Here is a 21,325-nt window from a genome sequence, read left to right on the forward strand (position 1 = left end):
GTTAGCTGGGTTTGTTTCTTTGAGTTCTGTTTTCGTATGTAATGACCGAGTTGCATTTGTCGAGTCTTGTTTGTTAGTTTGTTTTCTTGTGGAATTGAGTCGATTTGCTGAGTCCAGCTTGCTGTGTTTGAGTCATTAGGTTTAGCCTAGTTCATGCCTATTTTCGTTTTGTTTACTGAGTTTTGATTTGGTTTTGCAAGAGAACGCGACTGTTGTTTAGATTGTGTGAGTTGCGTTTGGTTTGTTCCATATTGTTGAGTAATTGAGTCGTGGGTTTAGATTTTAATCGAGTTGCGTCTGTTGAAAGTTTGAGTTCTGTGAGTTGTTTTCGCTGAGTCCATTTTCAATTTCCTGAGTTGGTGATGTATTGGTTTGGTTACGTTGAGTCTGTGTTTTCGGTTTGTTTGTTAATTCAATTCTGATTGAAGCGGTCGTGTGCGGGAGAAGTAGGGGTGGTGGCTGAGGGTGGCGGCAGCGATGGTAGTTTCGTGATCAGTATGAAATTCGGTTTCAGAAAGGAAGACGTTTAATTGTTTCTTAATGAAGACGTTAATTGTGCCTCTTAATTGAGGGCGTAAAATGTGCCTCTTAATTAGGGAGTTAATTGTGCCTTCTAATTGAGGGAGTTAATTGTGCCTTATTTGAAACCGTTTATTGTGTCTTAATTGAGGGCATTAATATTTTATTAATTGTGCCTTAATTAAGAGTTTAATTGTATCAATTATGAGTTATCATAATTGTTGGATTTTTTTATCATCTAATGCAATAATGATTAATTATTGGATATATTTTCTTTTATTTTTATAATATATATAATTTGAATATATCGACTTATATTTTTCTTGTTTCCTATGTTCTGTTCTCAGGATTCCTGGAAGAAGACGGGTTTTTCTTTTCGGACATTAAAGTTTTATTGTCTAAATTTCCCCAGTCATCTTGCATGTCGGACGGTTAGATGATAAGCTTTCTTGAATGAAAGAATTATCACGGTGAACTGTCGAATCATATTTGTTCAGATTCATTCTCATTTAAAGAAAAAAATCCCTCTTCGATAATTTCAAAAGAATTATCGTATTTTATTCGGAACCCGAAAAACTGATTTATTGTTTTAAATCCAAATAAAACACTTCCACTTTCCAAAATGACTTGAAACTTGAGATTAGCCAATTAAATATTATTCTTAGTGCATTGTTAAATTTTCGTAATTTTCTGAGAACTTTCGTTTCGGAGCATTATTCTTTCTGCCGAACCGATCACTGGCTAAACGTTTTACCTAGCTAGGGTTGACCAAGAATTACCAAAATTTCCAGAATGCCATTTTCTAATATTCTAAGATTTATCATATTTTTTCTGGAATTTATTTCGCATGTTCGAAATATCGCGTTTTTATTGTAACGGATTTTATCGGTATCTCGTAAAGCGTGCCTGTCTTTTAGTGCATTAATTGCACAGAATTTTTAGTCCGAGATGCTGGTCAAGAACACCTTTTTAGGTGTGGGGGACAAGGGGACAAAGTTGAGTGGTGGCCAAGGTGTGGTTTATTACCATTTGCATTTTTACTTTTACTTTTTCACACTTAACCCAGTCATTCTTGCCTATAAATACACCCCTCCACCCATTCATTTTTCCCAAGCTAATAGCCAAATATATGCTGAGATTTTGAAGAAGAAACACTCTTCCAAAGTTTATTCAAGTGCCCACTTCTTCTACTTCATCTTTAAAACCTTCGATTCTTCATATATTCCGATATATACAAGGTTTTAAACCCCGAAACTTCGTTCCACCCAACTAAGCCTCGCTCAACTTAGCATTTTCATAAACCACTCTTTTCGACCTCCCGAAGGGCTGCCCAAATTCGTTCGTGTGCTTAAAATTGTATCGAAACTCCGACGAATTTCTCCGGCGAACTTTTGAGCATTAATCGCGTAAGTGGTTACTTTTAGCTTCAATTACTCGTGTCTTAACCGACCATTTTCAAAGGGCTTGTTAAACAAAATTTCTCTTCATCTTAAGCTCTCTTGACTTAAAAATACTCGAGTTGGCCACTCGTTATTATCGGGAATTTTTGTGCACTAACCTATAATTTGTGCTCCCATACCCTTCTTGTTTTAGTGAGACACCCATTTTCAGCCATGTGCTTGGTGGGGATATCATTAAGATAAGATACGTGGTTTATGTGTTTAATTTCCGAACGTGTGTGTTGGGTGTGATTTTACTTGTTTTGGTGAAAAACACCGTTTGGGCCTTATCGCTATCGTGGGGTGCTAACCGAACAAGCTACTTGGTTCAATTCCGTTCGTGTGAGTGTGTATGATATATCTTGTGCTCGACTTCGACTCCGTCATTTTCAAAACTCACTCATCACTCGATTTTATTAAAATCAACAACTTATATTTCTCCGTGATATAATTTGTTAAAATTGAACCAACGACTTAACCACCAAACTAAAACGTTATAATCGACAAACTTCAACGTGGTTAAAATTGGACTAAAACTTGCGGAACCAAAACTTTTATAAAACAAGGATATATTTGTTTGTGGATATTGTGTTCTAACTTTTGCAGTGAGGTGAAGTGAAGTGAGGTGATCTTCGTTCTAAGACCCAAGTCCTTGATGTATTGACAGGGAGTTAATAGTCATCGCACTGTGAAGAAAAGAAAAGACCCAAGACCCAATACCTAAGATCCAAGACCGGCGAAAGGTTTAGAAGTACAAAGACCACTGGAGGTGCAACGACTTTGAGGAAGTAACAAGGAAGTTACGTTCCGAGACGAGTCTCGTAATTTACATTTATAGTGAGGAGGTAACAAAGAGTTACGCTCCAAGATATATATTTGTAAAGGCTTTTCCGCCTACTATAAAGGAGTTTTTTTATAGTAGAGAAAATCTCGAATCCGGTGAGGAGTTCGGGGACTGGACTAAGGGTGAGTGGACTCCAAGGGTTGAGTTAGCCACCGCGAACCAGGATAAAATCGCTCGTGTGATATTTTCTTTTTCTTTTCTTACACTTCCGCACGTAACTGTCAATACTCTCGATACAAGTTCTAAAGAAGGGGCGAAAACTTTTTAAAACGACATAAATATTTTTAATTGGTGATTAAGCTAATCAACCCCCTTCTAGCTTAATTAAACCATCTATCGGGACTTAACAGTATAAATAGTATATTGATCCAGATGTATATAATTGGGAGTTTTTTTAATTATGGAACGAAATTAGAGCAGCCGTTGGATTAAAACTGAATGGAGGGTTCGGATGTAGGACTCCAATACTCCAGACAATTGAGGTCTCCACAGAACTTAAACCTATAATTATAATTTTGAACAACTAATCAAAAATCAAGATTACATACAACCACTTTTTTTTTTTGAAAATATGAACTGAAAACACTTGTAGACTGAAAATTTTCTTATCTCTGTTTGTTTGGAAATGGATTATCCTTCCCCTTTCGATCTCAATGAAACAACAGATGAAGCAGATGATAACTTCCTTTTTGATTTAAATCAACCTGTAGATCGAAAGCCTGGAGAGCAAACAGATGAACATCAAGCACCGGCAACTGATCACATCACACAAAAGACCCAAACTTAGTTGTTATTCAAGAATGCAAGTACTTATGTGGATTTTGGACAATCAGACAAATGAAAAACTTAACCGAGATGCAATTCAAGAAGTGACAAAAATTTATAATGTCACAAGAAGAACAATTAGCACAATATGAAGCATTGCACGGAGGCAAAAGGCAGCGAGACAAACATACAACATAGCAACCAAGGGCCGTAACTCTGGGATCAATTGCAGCCTAACTAATTCAATAACTGAAATCAACAGGGGACAGATCATGTATAAGAGATTTGACAGTATAACTGAAAGTATGTGCAAGTACAACAAACCAAATGATAAAAAAGGACTTATTAAACCTCACACAAATCCTTTACGCTCATTAAACTTCCGATTTGTCTATCGATTCAGAAAAATGAGTATATCCTCTTCTCAATCTAACATTTTCATGACTATACATGTGTTCTCCATCGCAACAAACACCTTTGTCACAGTGATCGATATTGAAGCAAGCATAATCGACTGTATTAGCGGATTCATCATTAGAATCTGAAAATCCATAGTAAGAGCTCATGTTTATGATGATTAAACAGAATAAGGCCAGAAGAAATAAAGAGAAAATAAAGAACGGAGAGAAAGGACATGAATAATTGGAGATTGATGAGGTAGGTGGGATGATGGTACCATTGTTTTTTTTTAATACAGGTGTGTAAAGTTGTAAAAATATATGTGTATAGAATTATTGTATCCAGTGGCCCAAAACAAAAAGAATAAATATAATTTGAATTACGTTGGAAAATTATTTAGAGACGGAAAGAGTGGTACATTAAGAAAATATGTTATATAAAAAAGTTGAAAAAATTAAATATATATATATATAATATTCTTACATCAATTTTTTTCAATATATATATATATATATATATATATATATATATATAATACACTTTCAAATACATTCTGACAGAATTATATATAATATAATTCTGGTGTTTGGTCGAAGAAAAGAAACTTTCAAATTCATATCTCAAATAAATTTCATTTTTCATTTTTTATTTCTGTTTAATTAATTAAATATTTATATTTAATATAAAGATAATCAATGATGCAAAAATATATAATAAAAATATATTATTCATTAATATAGATCAATAACTTTAATCTTCTAAATTTGATATATTATTGAGCTCTCAGACCTTAAACCTGTACCCTTCAACCTGAATTCCTAGCGACACATAAGTTTAATCCAGCGGCCCACGCTTACCGATTTGATGTCAATATTTTACCTTAATAAAGGTTTCAAGTATCGTCTTACTCACTTAGTTGCTTGAAATTTAATACGTAAAATGTCGAAGCAACCTCCATATGCTATTAAAGGTAATGTGTCTCTGGAATTCGCAAAAGCTTTTGGAATTCGAGAGGTTCTAAGTTGGGTGAAGAATAATAATCTTACCGACGCACTAATAGAAACGGATTGTTTGCAAATTGGTCAATTAATTTGTAACTCCTACTCGAGTCATTCTTACTTGGGTTATTTTAAAATGCAAAACTCTCTTGTTAGGCTTGAGAAATCAAAATATTATGTTAAAATTCGTTAAATAATCTGCGAACAGAATAACTCATAGCTCACTATTTAACAAGATATAACTGTTCAATAGATCGTAAATGGAGGGCAGAAGATGTCCACCCGAAATTTAATCTTATTCTACGAAAAGATTTGATTCGTTAGTAAAATCTTTACTTTTGTGGCAAAAAAATATGCGTTACAAAAGAAGTATTTTATGTTAAGGTGGATTATATAATCAAAACATTTGAAAACGAGCGTGCAGAAGAAGTGATTCAGAAAAACAAAGATAGTACTATATGTGTCATATGAATCCGAAACATAAATATAAATATTGCGTATGAATTTTATTGAAAAAGTCAAACTGATAAATGTTCCAACGGGAAGAATTCGATAGATTAAAATAAGAACTTTGCATTATAAGAGTCCGATATTATTGAATAAAATTGATGATTGTGTTTAAATAAATGTGTATATTAGTATAAGAAGGGGGTTTGATTCTACAGTAAAACAATATTTATAATAGCAAAATCCGCATTGAAAGTGAAATCTATAGCATATAAGGAATGAAATAGAGGAAGCAATGAAATTCTTTAACAATTTATAATAGCAAAATCCACATTGAAAGTGTAATCTATAGCATATAAGGAATGAAATAGAGGAAGCAATGAAATTCTTTAACAATTGCTCCGAGTGTAGTTTATTTTTCATTCTACTACCTTCCGCCGTAACAAACTCTATTTCCTGATCACCCTTCAACATTCTTCTATATAACTCTTTCAAATTGCAACCATGTCATTTGTCTAAATAAACTAGATTCAAGTTTCCTGTAACCACTTTTTCAAATATCACTCATGTTCCAAAACCGAATTCTTATATCACTGTTTGATGTCTGGTGTGGTGTGAGGCTATGCTACTGTAGAAAGGTACGATACAGGACTAGTCCCAGGGGTTTCACTCAGAAGGAGTTGATTATTTGAGACGTTTGCTCCAGTGGGAAAAATGTCTGTAATCAGAACTTGGCTATCAGTGGCTGTCTTCACAATTGGTCTGTCATTCATTTCAGATGAATGTGGCAAATGCTTTCTTATATGGAGAGATGGATGAGAAAGTGTATATGTCCATCCCTCAAACTTACACTCTTCCTTCAATATTTGCTACTTACTCTTCTAAGACATCTCTGGTATTCAAATTGATTAAGTCTATCTATAGACTTAAACAATCTCCTAGACAGTGATTGATCAAGTTTAAATCAGTTTTACTAGAATTTGAATTTACACAAGCTTACTCAGATCATAATGTATTTCTACTTCAAATTCAAGTTGTTTTCAGGCTATCTTAGTTGTTGGGACTGACTCTGGCAAGATTACTCGATTAAAGTGACACAAACTAGCTAGCCGCAGCAATACACTTGCGACACATGTATTAGCCACACAATAGTTTTTAGGTTTTTCCTTTTTGACACGTATACCAAATAGACATTATGATGCTGTAACAAGCATAAAATCAGGTAAACATAAATAAATAAATATATAATATGGGAATACAACTGCTGTGAAACACTTCACTTTGAATGAAGTCCAACCAAGACATTATCCTGATATACTAAGATATATTATACATGGAGATAGAACTGAAATCAGGAAAGTTTGTATACTTAATTTGAAGTGAATGTAGAAGTAGAGGTCTTACATTATTTCAGTACTATAACTGGTTCTATGATCTCCATTGAGCACATTCAATTTTGTGACATTGATGGGGGTTGACGTGAAGATTCGGTTAAGTGTAGCAGCCAACCGCACCCCAGCCTGTGCGAGCCTCTTCTCCACAACAGGCAACCGAGAGAGGAAGTAATCATCTGTATGACCATTGAGAAAATGCAAATATAGCAATATGTAACAGAGAAATATTTAGCAAAAACATAATTAAAGATACATGTAACAGAGAAGTTACCCAATTGCTTGAGCATGAAACTCTTGCACTCATGTTGATCGACACACTTAACTTATGGGAAATATAATTTCTTGATTCTTAGAAATCATAACCATTGACACAGTTCATTATGGAACATTGTCTATGTTCTACATCTGTACATATGTTGTTATCTTACACAAGCAGGATTAAATCATAGTCAAAGAAGTTAATAACTGTTATCTGATGATTCGAGCAAAAGTTCATAACAAGATTTGATTATATAGCAGATACAAGATGTATCTTGAGGAAAATTTAAGGCTGGAAAAGAGTAGAATCGATGAATCAGAAATATACCTCCTAAAGTAGTCCCCGGTGTGGCATTTCTGTAAGCAAACTTGCAGGCCAACTCAATGCTTTCAGAAGCATACCTACGAAATATGAACTATTCATGTCTAGCAATTTCTGGCATATTTGGCTATGCACTGACTGCGATATGTCTGTGCAGAAAATAATGTACTTAATTGGTCTATGAGCATCTATTATCTCTCTTATCCAACATTATTCATCATGCCTCTTGAGATAAAGTACTAAACTAGAGATAAAGTATGACAAATTATGAACACTTGACATGGTGCACAGGAAAACCCCGTGAAATCATCATATGCTTATAATTTTATATCCATGGGCTTGGGTGAGTCTGGCTGCCAGCTGAGTGATTTTCAGGATTTCATTTTAAAGATGCACACAAGTTCATGTGGAGGCAACATGAAGCAGAATGATCTTGAGCAAAGAAGAAATTAAAAATACTTACGGATCTGGACAAACCACATGATCAGCAGTGCAATTTCTCCAAGATAAGCTGTCCATAAACCAGACACCCTACGTTTATTTGGAAAGATTTGTTACGTAAAAAAAAGTAAGTATAAGACAAGGTAATATACTGGTGAAAAGCATCAGCATAAGTTATCAAAGTTCAAGCTCCTAAAAGAGCTGAGGGAATTAACAAAGTTGCAAGTACAATTATAAATGTGTTTTCTTATTAATAGAACTATGTTAAATGATATAGTGACATGTTCACATGCACATAAATTAACTGAGTAGTAAAATGAATTATAAGAACTATGGTAATGTTATCATATTCTGGTAGTTATATATGTTTAACTTATTTCCCTCAAGGAAAACTCGTTTGATTGCAAACTAGGAAAGAGAACAACTGAAGAATAAAGAATCTATTACAGTACACAATAAGACCAAGGTTATGTATGATTGCTATAATTACAATCCAGGGATATATACCTGGAATTATATTGCAGAGGATTACAATTGGATGACCATAATTGTAAGCTAAATTGTCTCTAAAGTAAAACAAGCCCATTTTGCTTTAAAAAATTACAAATGAGACTTAAATTTTTTAAGACAAAACAAGATGTCACAGATATGTTTAATTCAAGCAAAAAAGACAGAGAATCAAAGTCATTCCCTAAAATTTGGAGAAGATTTAGTTAACATTACAACCTATACTATACTACTAATTATCATCAATAATGATTTAGTTGATGTAAGTTATTTATAAAACCAGGATTGAAGCTTAAAGAGATATTAGTCCTATTTCTGAACATTTCCTACAAAACAAACATGAACTAAGAGTTTTTATCTAATATTTAGCACTGTTGACTACAGTAAAAAGAATTGTATCTTATTTTATAAACTTCAATGATATATGGCTGATGCTAGTTTTATAGTGGCTATAGATGAATATGGATGTCGTTTATTATTTCAGTAATTAGTGTTTTCTTTTTAATGAGATTTGAACAAATAGGGAAACAGATATGATGTTAAACCTGAAAAGAAAATATGATCCACAAATAATGGATAGGACAGTCTAATCCTCTCTAATACATTGGTGGAGGGAGGTGTTATTAAATCAGTAATTCAGCATCCCCTACAACAAGTCATTTTCTTATCCGTTCAAATCATTGACCACAACTCCAAGTCTTTACAAACCAAAGAAAGGATAAACCATATTAGAAGAGAATACTTTTATTTTAAATTTGATTCTTCAAAACAAAAATAGATATCAGTTGCCTGGAATTGTAGTGTGTACTGCTAAGTTTACATATATGATAGTTGCACGTCAAAATATTAAAAGCACTAAAAAAAAGATTACATACCGTAATATTGCTCTGAATAGCTTGAATTAGGTTAGAAAGATCTGAATTGTAGAAGGTCTTCAAGGAGGAATCTATTATCATAGTATCCCATACCTAGAACAAAACCAGGTAACATATTCTATAATTGTATCCTAGGAAAAGAATAAGGAAACTGAATACCACACATATACACATCGGTGGTAGCACCAATGCTAAATTAGGAAATAAAGCTAGAGATTACATTTCTCTTTGCGACAAAAAACTCATCCAGTATTGAACCTTTACTATAATCTTTTTTGAGAGTACACATGAATACATGATAACCCCTCATTTTTAGATGAACTAGTCTTCACTAGCCTCATTTAAGTACAATAGCAGAGAGAATTCTAGGTGGGATAAATGGACGCAATGGCTAAACCTCTGCCAGCTTACTGAAGAATTACTTCTCGTTAAGCTCAGAGGGTTCTAGTTGTTTTTATTATTATTATTGTATTTTATTTTTGGTTACTGGGATCCAATTGAAATTTAAATATTACAATATATGTTTTTCATCAGGCGTACAAGAAATAAGTAGTAGGTAACCTCTTTGCCTTATGCAACCCATATTTACTTCTCACTCTACAGTTTTTAGTGCACTTAACAAGGCTACGAATGAAGGAGTAAAGTATTACAATACATACAAATTCCAAGCAGTTGTTATGTCCTAAATTGTCGACAAAAATCTTTTGAACTAGTTTAGTAAAACACATGGAGTACAGTAATGTATTAAAAGAAATGAAGAAGAGAAACAAACTGGCAAACAAGTATATTAGCACTTGCATGATGTAAATTGGTTTTCCTCCGATACCAGCGGACGGTGATTGTGTTTCCTCCTTCATCGCCAAGAAAGCCAACATGTAGAGGCTGTCATCAATAAATAACATGTTAAACCCTTTCATGCAATTCCTTGAATCTCTAACTCTGCTGAAACTCTTAATTCAGTTATGTACCACAGAGAGGGAAATAGAATTTTTTGGGGGTGATCACCACCAGAATTGGTTCTACAGTAAATTTTAAGCCGAATTTAAGAAATCCAGATTCCAGACCTGTATATGTGAATTTCAAGTATGATCTGTGAAAATTTTGGCTAGATTGTTAGATTTGTAGGCTCAGATACCGCGATTCCATGGATTAAGGTTTACAAAGTACAAAAAAGGAAAATTAGAGATAGAATGGAAGAGGCCAGGAAAAGTATTTTTTAAGAAACTTTGATATTAACACCTCTTCCCCCATACATTCCCTGAATCTCAATTCGTTCCGAGTCTTGTGACCTACATAATTGGGTACTACATTATTTTGCTAATTAGGTTGTCATATTTACACTTAGTATTTGAAAGATCATAGTTCAGTTGAAGTGCTTAAAATATTAACCTGATGGACATCACCAATGAAATGTGATAAGAACATAAGTGCCTCCGTCAAGTTGTCTGCAATCATCCATTGAAGTATTTAATATAATTTAAGGGCATTTGTAACTATGGCCAAGCAGTTAACAAGCGTGGCTTACTATTTTTTTCAGAATTCAAGTCATGAACACCCAATAAAAGTTGCTCTGTATAGTTGTAAATTGCTCCAGTAACACACCGGTCTTTCCGTCCAACAGTATCGTGGCAATCTCCTGACAGACAAGAGAAGAGTCGGGCATAAAGATACATGCATGTAAGAAAACATTCATCAAGCATGGATGAAAAAGTCTGACTTCTGTAAGACAATATATCCGATATATTATTTTGAAAACTTGTTATATTCAAAATCAAAATTAACTCATTTGCATTTTAATCGATTATTACAGAGGGCACCCAGTGTCTCGAAAAAGAAAATGTGATATTAACTTAAAAATTATGTGTTTGACTAGTGTGCTTTACATTGTAACCTATCTGCATTATACAAGCTATTTAGTAGTTATGCGTACTCAAAAAGTAGATAAATACACTTCTAGAATCTTGCAAAAGTGTAAACTAACAGACCTTCATCCCTTTACAATTATATTACCAAAAATGCAAGAGACAGTTAGACGAATCAGGTCCAAGCACTGTGACGTAAACCACTAAGCATTAATTGAACAGATTTTGCAACTACAATGGATCCCCTACTTGTCCACAAGTAACAACAGAAGCAAAAACAGATAAGGCTAATAGCATCTGATATGCTAATTCTGGCTACTCGCCACAATTGATATCTAAAGCATACATAAATTAGAATTCTTAATACAGAATAACATCGTTAAACATTAGGCAAGAATCATATATACTTACTACAGTATTTATAGTTACACCTGAAATCAGGTGTGTCCACATAATGTAATGGGCTACTCCAGCGCATATGAAATCGAACCTCATCAGCCCAGGAGCACACAGCTGCTAGATCACCATCTGCATAATCTGGGAGCAATGCCCTCACTGCAGCCAGTGTCTCTTTATTAAGTAATCCCTGAGGCATCCATAATGGTTTTGCTTAAGCTCCTCACTCTATTGCTTAATAAGAAAAATATGCAGAATTTCACGGAAACCCCCCACCAATCTAATCATGTGAATAAAAGAAATGCATCTGTAATTTATGAAACCTTCTTGCACTTATAACAAAAACACTAGAGTCTAGAACGCATTTGGGAAGGACAAAATGAACCTCTAATTGCCTATTAAATCCTAAAGAGTAATATTAGTTGGCTTTGCTATATACGATCCGAAAACGCCACACGGCAAGCAAACCATATCCCCACCAAATTTCTTCAAGTGACCATTACCCAAAAAATAATTGTACAAACCATACAATCTTGCCATCACCAACAATTCACACCTTTTTTGAACTTCCAAGCTCAACTAAACAAGAATCAACCAAGTTACTATCTTTAAATACATAAGACTATTATAACCAAATAAGCAGGGAGAGGTCTTGAGTTCGAGTCTTGACACACACATGACATGGTATAAAGTACAGAAACAAAGGTTTTCTGAAAACCCCAGGTGCCATTAAATCAAAAACAATAAAACATGTAGAAAAATAATACCTGGGCAATTTTACAGATTGCAAAATGTCCTTCCTTTCCCCAACCCATAGCACTAGGAAGCAGTAGCACAAGAAAAAGTCCACTACAAGTCAAACACAACTGAATCACTTTACCCATATCTAATTCTCAAGAACCAAAAGTTTTACAATAGACTTATTACAGAGTTGTATAATTACATATACATTAGACAACCCAGTTTGGGCTTTGTAGTTAGCTTGTGTTTTTATTGTACAGAACTCTGAATTCAAACTCACACGAAACTATCTTAACTACCTTATTTAAGGCTTAACCGAACTGTCACACATGCGTATAAGAAACAAAGTTTTTTTTGCTTTGAAAATTTACTCTCTTTATTTTTGTGTAAGGACTTTGGAAAATACTTTTAAGTGAAAACAAATCTCACTATATTTTTCTGACAAGGAAAAGTTCTCATAATACTTATTCAAATATTATGTTAAGTTTAAATCTAAATCATATGATACTAGTTTCTCCTTTCGCAGCGGTATCATAATATTATTTCAAATTAATTTGTAAATAAATGAATATTTTATTATACAATATTATACATAGACTATTTCAAATAATATATTGGGAATTTGTCATGTATATTATCTTTTGAATCTTATTTACAAATATACTATCTTCTCCAAAATCTTTCAAATACACTATATTTTGAATCTTGTTTTCAAATATACTACCTTCTCTAATTCATCTTTTCATTTATTTATTACTTATCTCTCCTCCTCTCTCACCTCACCCCCTTTTCTCTCCTAAAATCAATAAATTTCTCTCTCCCTGTTCTCCATCGTCGCCTCCTCTCTTGTTTCTTTGCTCCCCGCCGCCTGTACATTGTCACCATTGCCGACATATTTCGCTATCCCCTGCTCTCTTTACCGATTCTCCTTCAGCGCCTCCTCTCTCTCTCCTTTCCCTGCTCCCCGCCGCTGAACATCGTCACCGTTGCCGACATATTTCGCCGGTGACATCCACCGCCTCCCCAAACTCCATTCTTCCAACCCAACCAACAAACCAATTATCAATTACAATTTTCATATATATTAGTTAAAGACCCAATCTTTGGGTTCATACACACATAAACTATAATCCTAATTTAACTGATTTTGAATTTTGAGTTGATTTAATTGTTTGTTTTAGTTGCTTTTTAGATTGTAATGTTTGGTCTCGCAAGGGTTATTAATCTGTCTTGCAACCAGTTGCAACTTAATATACAAACAAATATAATTTTCAATTTTTTTTTCAAAGTTTCATTTGTGGTTGCATATGGTTGCTAGCCATTGCAGATGTGGTTGCATATGCAACCACTGTATTTTTGAAAAATATTTCTAAAAATATAGTATTTTTTGCAATTTGTTTTAAAAATTGATAATATTTTCGCAAAAAATCTTTTAAACTTGGTTATGTATAAAAAATCTCTTTTAAATATATTATACCTCATTGTATGCATCTGTAATTTATTGTTGAAAATTATTTGAATTATTTCATCCAATACAACATGATTTGGGTGAAAACTTGTTCAGGATATATGAATTACGATATATGAATTACGATATCCAAATTTGTGGCTGGATGAGGATGTGTGACCTACGTTGTTTTACATTTCTTTCTCTTTTTTGAGCAATTATATAGGTTGTCAAAATATCCTTCTATCATATAAATTATGCGAATGTTTTGACAGCACCTAAGATATCTTCAAATCATCGGACAACTTGATATGAAAGGGTGCACATTGACGTCATAGTTAAGTGATAGATGTTGGGGCACAATTATTATTACAATTTTTGGACATATGTCGCACACACTTTATATAAATAGAAATCAGAACATATGTTAAATGTAAGAAAAAACCTTTATTTTACTTTTTGTTATGAAAGTATCAATTAAACTGCTAATTATATAATTGTATTAAAAAAAATTCCTAACATCTTGATGTGTTTACTTTTTTAATTTCATACCAACCATATAGTATTTCAATGTCTTAAACTTTTTATTGTTAATTTAAAATGTTTGAAGATCAATAATTTGATACCGTATATTATAATATCGACTCGTTATAAAATTTCAATTTTTCATCACTAGTTTTATGAGCTTGATGATTAAGATTTTTACTGATTTTTCATGTAATCGTTATAAATCAGATCTCAAACAAATGATTTTCTAATATTTCAAATATCAAAAAGAAAGTAGATACGAGTTATGCCCCATGAAGTTAATAAAAACATGGAATATTCAGCTTTATTAGCTGTGTAGTTGCTATTTTAGTTTTGTGCAAACTCACATTCTTAAAAATTTTGATATTCATATTTGTTAGGGATAAGAAATGTAGCATATCATGTTTAATTGTTAAAGATCAAATTTTGATATTCTGGATTATGAAAAAACTATTCAGGTTCTAGTTTCGTTTAATTAGATATTAGCTTTAACTAGATCGCATCTAATTATCTGGTTCCGAAAATTATATATATTTTAGTCTAATTTATAAATCATTAATCAATTTAATTGTAATTTGACTCATTATATTTAACTTAGTATATTATATATTGATCGGAGGCATATTAAAAATTAGAATATTAAAATTTTAATATAAATAACTAGTTTCTCTTTTCTATTTTTCTCCAACCAAGTAAAATTTATAGCCCAATTCTTCTTTTTAGTAAGTTTCGTAAACATTTTTTACTATTATACAGTTAATTTTTGATTAATAATATAGAATTCTCCTAAATTCACCTCTATATCACAAGTTATAATATATCAATTTCATATATCATCGACATTATATCATTTATGGATACTCTTCGACCGATTTCTTTGTCACTATTATGCGATTTCAATCTTATTGATATTACTTTAAATATAAATTATGACATAGATATGTTATTGGCGATACAAAATTTTAATTTGTTGTGTCCATCATTCTAAATTTCTAATCATATTTATTAATTTTTATAAATATTATAATATAAAGAATTTGATATATCTTAATTAATTCAATCACAAAATCTTTGATAATATTATAGACAATGTAATTTAGAATGCCAGAGCCGTGCCTGAGGGTGTTTCAAGTGTTCAACGGAACAGGACCCAAAAATTTGGAGGGCCCATTTTTTAGTGCCTTATACACATAATATATACTGTTGGAAAAAAAGTAATTATAATTTTATTTCAAAAAAAAAGTGCAGATAGATAAAGTTTAAAAAATAATACATGCTAACTAATTATCAATTATAATTATAAGTAAACTTAGAACATGTTATATTGATCTTAAAGATTAAAATTAATCATAATAATTTAATATAGACTACTGGTTTTACTTATTTCATTAAAATATAATACAACCGTGAACACTAAGGTTTTGTAGACAATTTCTAATTTTATCATTTTTTTAGTAATTCAATTCTTAGGTGATTAATTTATTTTATTTTATAACTACATGCAATGTTTACATATTAAATGAAAAATATTAACTTATAAAATTACATTAATTAAATTATATATTTATATAAAATATTAAATAAGTTTAAATATAAATTAGGTTTATGTCATTTTTTTTTGTTTATAATGATTACTTCTTATTAATTATGTACTTGTAATTTATCTCTTGATTTTTGATGTATTTAAATTATATTATAAAAAAATATTTAGTTAATTTTTGAATTTTATTTACTTTATTATTTTATTTTATTTTAATTATAGGGCACAATTCTGAAATTTTGTACAGGGCACATAAAATCTCAGGCACGGCTCTGCTTGTTGCAAAGAGAAAGAGAGGAAAGCATTCCACGCACGCAAACCAGACAGCCTCCATATGTCATCCACCTCATACTAAAAACCCCTGCATACAAAAATATTGCAACTACTTTTCAAATACTTATATAAACAAAACAAGACAGCCCTTGTCATGCTATTGCTCTCTCTTTCACCTTAACCGACCATGAACCACAAATCAACTATCTCCAAACAACTCGATGCCAAGCACCAAAGGGTAAGTTTTTATGATCACCCATGTTTCTGTTTATCATATGTACCTCAAATACTAATTAATACAACTCTGTGTGTGTGTGTGTGTGTGTTTTTCTCTGTGATTAATTTTTGATGATGCATACTTAAATTTGATAGAGATATAAGTAAAGGGTGTCTGTATTTTGATCAAATTTAGATGTTTGTATTGAAGAACTTGTAAAACTTAGATAAATTTGTTCTGTTATGTTCTGTTCTGTAAGGATTGTTATTATTAACATGTTTGTATAATTTGTATCTATAGCTTTACTGTGATTCTCAAGTACAAAACAAAAGCATGGGTTAGGGATGTTTGAGCCTTGTTTGTATAATTTTTCGTGTTGGGCTCTTTTTTGCATTTAATTTAATTAGTTATCCCTCTCTATTGGTTTTCATGTTGATTTTTCAGATTTGTAAGTGCAGAAATAGCAATTGAGTTTTTGGCAATATGATTAAATTCCAAAATAATAAAATAAGAATACTTCATGCCGGCTATTATAATTGGTAAAAGGCAAAGCTAGAGTTGGTTCCTTTCAACATTATAAGCTGTTTGTCTTATGTTTGTTTGTTCTTAATGCCAAACATACCTGTTAAAGGTGTTTGGTGTTATGCCAGGATGTATTAGCCAGCCCACTACATTATAATGAATTGTTACTTGTCTGTGCTGCCGGTTTTTGCATTCATGCTACAGCTGTATACCCAAGTTCTACATAACCTGTAAAGTGATTATCTAGTCTACTTTATGTTATATCTGGATTCATTATGTGATTGCCCGGGTATTAAAAATTGATTGTTTTTTTAAGTACGTAATCTGATTTGTATTTGTTTGCTCTAATCCTTCGTCAGATTCCTTTCTTTAACCTTGGTTTAGGGAAAATGATATTAAAATTTACTATATGTTTACGGTTTGTAATTCTGTGTTTTGAAGAATTTTTTTGTTGCTATTCTCCGGTTGGTTTATTAAAAGGTATGGAGTTATCTTTTGCCCTTTGTAGTGTTAAGGCATTATATATGTTGGACATATATGTGCTCTGAGTTCAGATTGTGGAGCTTTTATTATATATGTATATATTAGTATGTATGTATGTCTTTGACATATATGTACTCCCAGTTTTTGAATCTGATTTACTACTAAGTTCCACATATCATTTCGATGCAGAGAGAAGTAAGCAATTTAGACAACAAAATTTGTTGAAAACATATTTGACTTTATTTTAGCATCTTTGAACTTGAGAGAGTTAAGCTACCTTGCTTAGATACAGGATATGAGTTCTGTGAAACCTACTGTATTAATTTCCATCCATAGACTGTACACGATTATGCTTTGCCGTTTTTTAACAATGTCTTGTTTTCTGCCTATTTTATTATTTTATGAAGTGGTGCATACAAAAATTAAAATATGAAGGGAGAATTCATGTTGAATTTGACAAATTATTACCAGGTCAATGCTCATTCAATTAAAATAAGAATTATGCAATGGATACCACTAGTGCCTATGGAATCAGAATAATTTGTTATGCAAACCAGTTCTACATCAGGTTAATATTTATTAGGAGTAGCTGGAAATAGGTTTCTACCCCTTGACTTACTAATTAAGATGCCGCTAATTCAGAAAAGTGGTAAAATTGTCGACTAATTGAATTTAACAATACGCCTACAATTTTTTCTATTTTTGAACACCCAGAATTCTTTTTTCCTCATTAGAAATGTCTGATTATATTTTATGCTTGCTTTTCTAGAAACCTCTAGCTTGATTATGCAGGAGTAATTTTATCATCCCTGTGTTGAAGACAATTATAATATATGTTTTTCTTACCTTCAGATTCTCGAAGGGCTACTTAAACTTCCAGAAAATAGGGAATGTGCAGACTGCAAAAGCATGTAGGTATCTTAACAAATGAAATCTAGATACCATGCACAAATTCTGAATGTAATCTGTAATATCCATAAATTTTAGTGAATATAAAATGATAGTTAAGAGATGACATTTGATATATTGGTTACCGCTGAATTACTTGAATATGATATATCTTGAACTGTAGAGCTCCAAGATGGGCTAGTGTAAACCTTGGGATCTTCATATGCATGCGATGTTCTGGGATTCACAGAAGTCTTGGAGTACACATATCGAAGGTATATCTCTTTTCTGTACCAATTTATGCTACTGTAGCATACTGATCGTCATGTTTCTTGTGCAACACAACTACACAACCTTCATATTGTTTTTTACTTCAGGTAAGATCTGCTACCCTGGACACATGGCTTCCGGATCAGATTGCGCTGATTCAATGTAAGCTTTCGTTTCTTTATTGAAATATAGAAATTATTAATATCAAAATCAGGATACCTATTTAGCAAAAATAAATAAATCAGGATCTTGTTGGCAGTTGTCTAATTTGAGCTATTTGCAGCCATGGGGAATGCAAAATCAAACAGCTACTGGGAATCAGAGCTACCTTCCAACTATGATAGAGTTGGAATCGAAAATTTCATCCGTGCCAAGTAAATTTTAGTTAATGAATCACTATTTAATATCGTTATATGTTTTGCTCATATAGCCTGGGATCTGTCTTATGAGGATTGAATTATTTCTGCTAGGTATAATGATAAGAGATGGATTCCAAGAAGTGTAAAGACAACACCATCCATTAGAGCAAGAGAGGAGAAGCTACTGATTCAAAGAGTATCTATTAATACAAGTGACAAGGAACATGTCAACAATATTCCAAAGTCTTCTGACGAGAGTGAAAAATCCCAGCTACATAATTCGAACTCCAAGTTACCTTCTTCCAATAATAGTAATCTTGTTCCTCAAACAGTATCCAAGCAGGTAAATAACTTATGGTTTAGTTAGTAACCCAACTCTTTTGTTTGAGAAATTTGCCATTTTTATTCTTTTTTTTGTGGTTGTTGAGAAGAAGGCTTATGTTTCTTGCGCTCACATGTGTGAACTGTTCTCTTATAATACAAAGTTTCTATTCCTTTTGGTTTTAACTGGGAAACTATTATAATTGTATCAAACTTTGTACAACCTGATTATAATACTATCAATTTTATATGTAAGATGCTTATACCAGACTATTTGCACCAGGAACATCAAATATCAGCGTCACAAGGTTTAGAGAATGGACTTAAAGAAAAGCAAACTAATACAATTTCAGTTGTCTCGCCATCCAAGGGTGATCATGCTACTGATCTTTTCACCTTGCTCCCTGTGAACAATTCTGGAGAATATGGCCAAAAAGTAGTTTCTCCTAGTGATAATATGAAGATGGAAATACAGTGTATGTCTATCTCGTTGGTTTCCATGTTTGACTGTAGTACCTTTTTTCTCTATGTTTTTGCACTGAGTTTGCCACATTTGTACCTTGTTGCAGTAATGAGTTTTGTTAAAGTTGACTAGTATCCCTGAAATTCTATGTGATAATTGCAGTGTATGAAGCAACACCGAAAGCAGAAGAAACTGTTGTTTCAAAAGAATGTGAAAGCAAGATCCAAGTTGACCACGGATTTGAGGATCTATTCCAAGGGTTACAGTGGGTTGCTCAGCCTGTTTCTCATGAATCCCCAGAAGAATCGCAGATGGAAATGGTGAGGTCCACAAAATTGTTCATTAAAGTTTCATGAAGATTTTATGTAAGATATAGTTCTCGCAAAATGCTTACCAGATTGGAATTATTGTGACAATGTTTACAAAATATACCTCGCCGCTAACACTAGCTTATGATAACATTATTATTATATTACCGAGATACAGATATGTACAAGGAAGAATCAGATTAATTTTTTTATGTTTTTTCGTGCTCTTGCAGCAAGGTGTGTTGTCAAATTTACCCATGCATCCTCCACAATTAGCAACTCAATCTCAACAACAATATTTTCCGATGGCTAGTGCTGCAAACACTAATGGGGTGCCTCAAGCAGGTCCCAGGATCATAAATCAAGCTAACTTTAACGGCATCCACAAGCCGGTTCAGAATTGGGGACACACAATCAAACAAGTTCCTCCAAAAACAACACAAGTGGCTGATCAGCCAAAACTTATTCAGGTTCAACCTTTAATTACCTTGTAGTCGGTCACTATTTACAATTTGGACCATACTGTTTTATGTATAAACGCAAAAGACCCTAAAATTAAAATTGTATTAGTTCAAACCTTAAAGTAGAGCGCTGCTTAAGGTTCCAACTATTCAGTTGATTACAATTTAAAAAGCATATATTTCAATGTGGGCTTTATACGATCACCCAAATTGTTATTTAACCTTGGATTTTCCTCTCATGTCCCTATATAAATTTCTGTGACAGATTGGAAATGTGCAACCTTCATATTCTGTAGGTAACTCAGCATTATATATGAAATCTAGGTATGTATATGTTTTTTCTCCCTACATTCGCGTAATAATATAATTAATTTTCATTACGAAAATGACTGATTTAGAAAGAAATAAATGAACTCTTTTCTGGGATGGAAGAAGTAGAAGTTACTAAGTTTATACCATGTCTGTACACAGTAGAACATAAACATCGAACTTCACTTGTCAGGTCTATTTCCAATGTGCATTCAGACAAGTTCAGCAGAATGCAGCATTCTGCGGGATCTGCAAGTCCAGTGGTTAGGCGTCCTTCAGCATCAACAAGATCACCGGTTATCCCAACTCAGCTAGGGGGGGACTATGACTTCTCATCACTAGTGCAAGGGATGTTTGGTAAAAGATGACATTCATGTATTATTCTATTCATTATATTTATTGATAATTTTAGCTTGTAAGGTTGCATGTAAATTCAGGCAAAGTTTTAGTATGCTTTGGAGTACACTGGCTACATCCACCATGTGGTCAATATTTGCAGTTAAGTATCTATTGAGAAGAAACAGAGAATCTAGGGGCACTTATTTTTTGAGTGGTACATACACAGACAGTACACTTTTTTTTTAATCTCAAGTCAAAAACTTGGGAACCATTTTTTGAAATTTTAAAGTGTTTTGTGTTTTAAAGCAGATTAAAAGGGTGGTTCTTAAACATATATTTCTTATTGTATTTTGTTGATAAATTTCTTGGTTCCAAACAGTATTTTAATAT

The 21,325-nt window shown here is 32.6% G+C and overlaps 2 protein-coding genes across 3 annotated transcripts; one reads left to right on the forward strand and one right to left on the reverse strand.

Annotated features, from left to right (window-relative positions):
- Nucleotides 1–6,629: 6,629 nt before the first annotated feature.
- Nucleotides 6,630–12,509, reverse strand: LOC108198008 (endonuclease 4). The gene is made up of 9 exons (XM_017365788.2): nucleotides 12,234–12,509; nucleotides 11,482–11,656; nucleotides 10,734–10,844; nucleotides 10,598–10,653; nucleotides 10,007–10,090; nucleotides 9,209–9,301; nucleotides 7,849–7,916; nucleotides 7,392–7,465; nucleotides 6,630–6,981 (listed from the first exon to the last, which is right to left on the reverse strand). The coding sequence occupies exons 1-9, from the start codon at nucleotides 12,348–12,350 to the stop codon at nucleotides 6,812–6,814; spliced, it is 948 nt and encodes a 315-aa protein (XP_017221277.1). The 5' UTR covers nucleotides 12,351–12,509; the 3' UTR covers nucleotides 6,630–6,811.
- Nucleotides 12,510–16,039: 3,530 nt separating this feature from the next.
- LOC108197986 (ADP-ribosylation factor GTPase-activating protein AGD5-like) lies at nucleotides 16,040–21,152 on the forward strand. 2 transcript variants are annotated; one of them, XM_017365731.2, is made up of 11 exons: nucleotides 16,040–16,233; nucleotides 18,070–18,128; nucleotides 18,290–18,380; nucleotides 18,483–18,537; nucleotides 18,659–18,749; nucleotides 18,846–19,077; nucleotides 19,339–19,531; nucleotides 19,681–19,838; nucleotides 20,060–20,296; nucleotides 20,553–20,611; nucleotides 20,790–21,152. In XM_017365731.2, exons 1-11 carry the CDS (start codon nucleotides 16,183–16,185, stop codon nucleotides 20,962–20,964), a joined length of 1,401 nt encoding a protein of 466 aa, XP_017221220.1. In that variant the 5' UTR covers nucleotides 16,040–16,182; the 3' UTR covers nucleotides 20,965–21,152. The 2 variants fall into 2 exon arrangements, with proteins under 2 accessions (XP_017221220.1, XP_017221221.1); XM_017365732.2 differs by having other exon boundaries at nucleotides 16,055–16,233; nucleotides 18,070–18,132.
- The last annotated feature ends 173 nt before the right edge of the window (nucleotides 21,153–21,325 follow it).

This window comes from Daucus carota, chromosome 8, assembly GCF_001625215.2.
Source record: "Daucus carota subsp. sativus chromosome 8, DH1 v3.0, whole genome shotgun sequence".
Lineage (NCBI taxonomy): Eukaryota > Viridiplantae > Streptophyta > Magnoliopsida > Apiales > Apiaceae > Daucus > Daucus carota.

What these genes read in the sequence shown, in the direction of transcription:
- LOC108197986 (XM_017365731.2), top strand. Translation starts at nt 16,183, where the DNA reads ATGAACCACAAATCAACTATCTCCAAACAACTCGATGCCAAGCACCAA. An exon ending in TGTGCAGACTGCAAAAGCAT is followed by an intron (nt 18,129 to 18,289) that starts GTAGGTATCTTA and finishes CTTGAACTGTAG; the next exon opens with AGCTCCAAGATGGGCTAGTG. An exon ending in CTCAAACAGTATCCAAGCAG is followed by an intron (nt 19,078 to 19,338) that starts GTAAATAACTTA and finishes TATTTGCACCAG; the next exon opens with GAACATCAAATATCAGCGTC.
- LOC108198008 (XM_017365788.2), bottom strand. Translation starts at nt 12,350, where the DNA reads ATGGGTAAAGTGATTCAGTTGTGTTTGACTTGTAGTGGACTTTTTCTT. An exon ending in CATGTGGTTTGTCCAGATCC is followed by an intron (nt 7,466 to 7,848) that starts GTAAGTATTTTT and finishes CATATTTCGTAG; the next exon opens with GTATGCTTCTGAAAGCATTG. An exon ending in ACCGGGGACTACTTTAGGAG is followed by an intron (nt 6,982 to 7,391) that starts GTATATTTCTGA and finishes ATGGTCATACAG; the next exon opens with ATGATTACTTCCTCTCTCGG.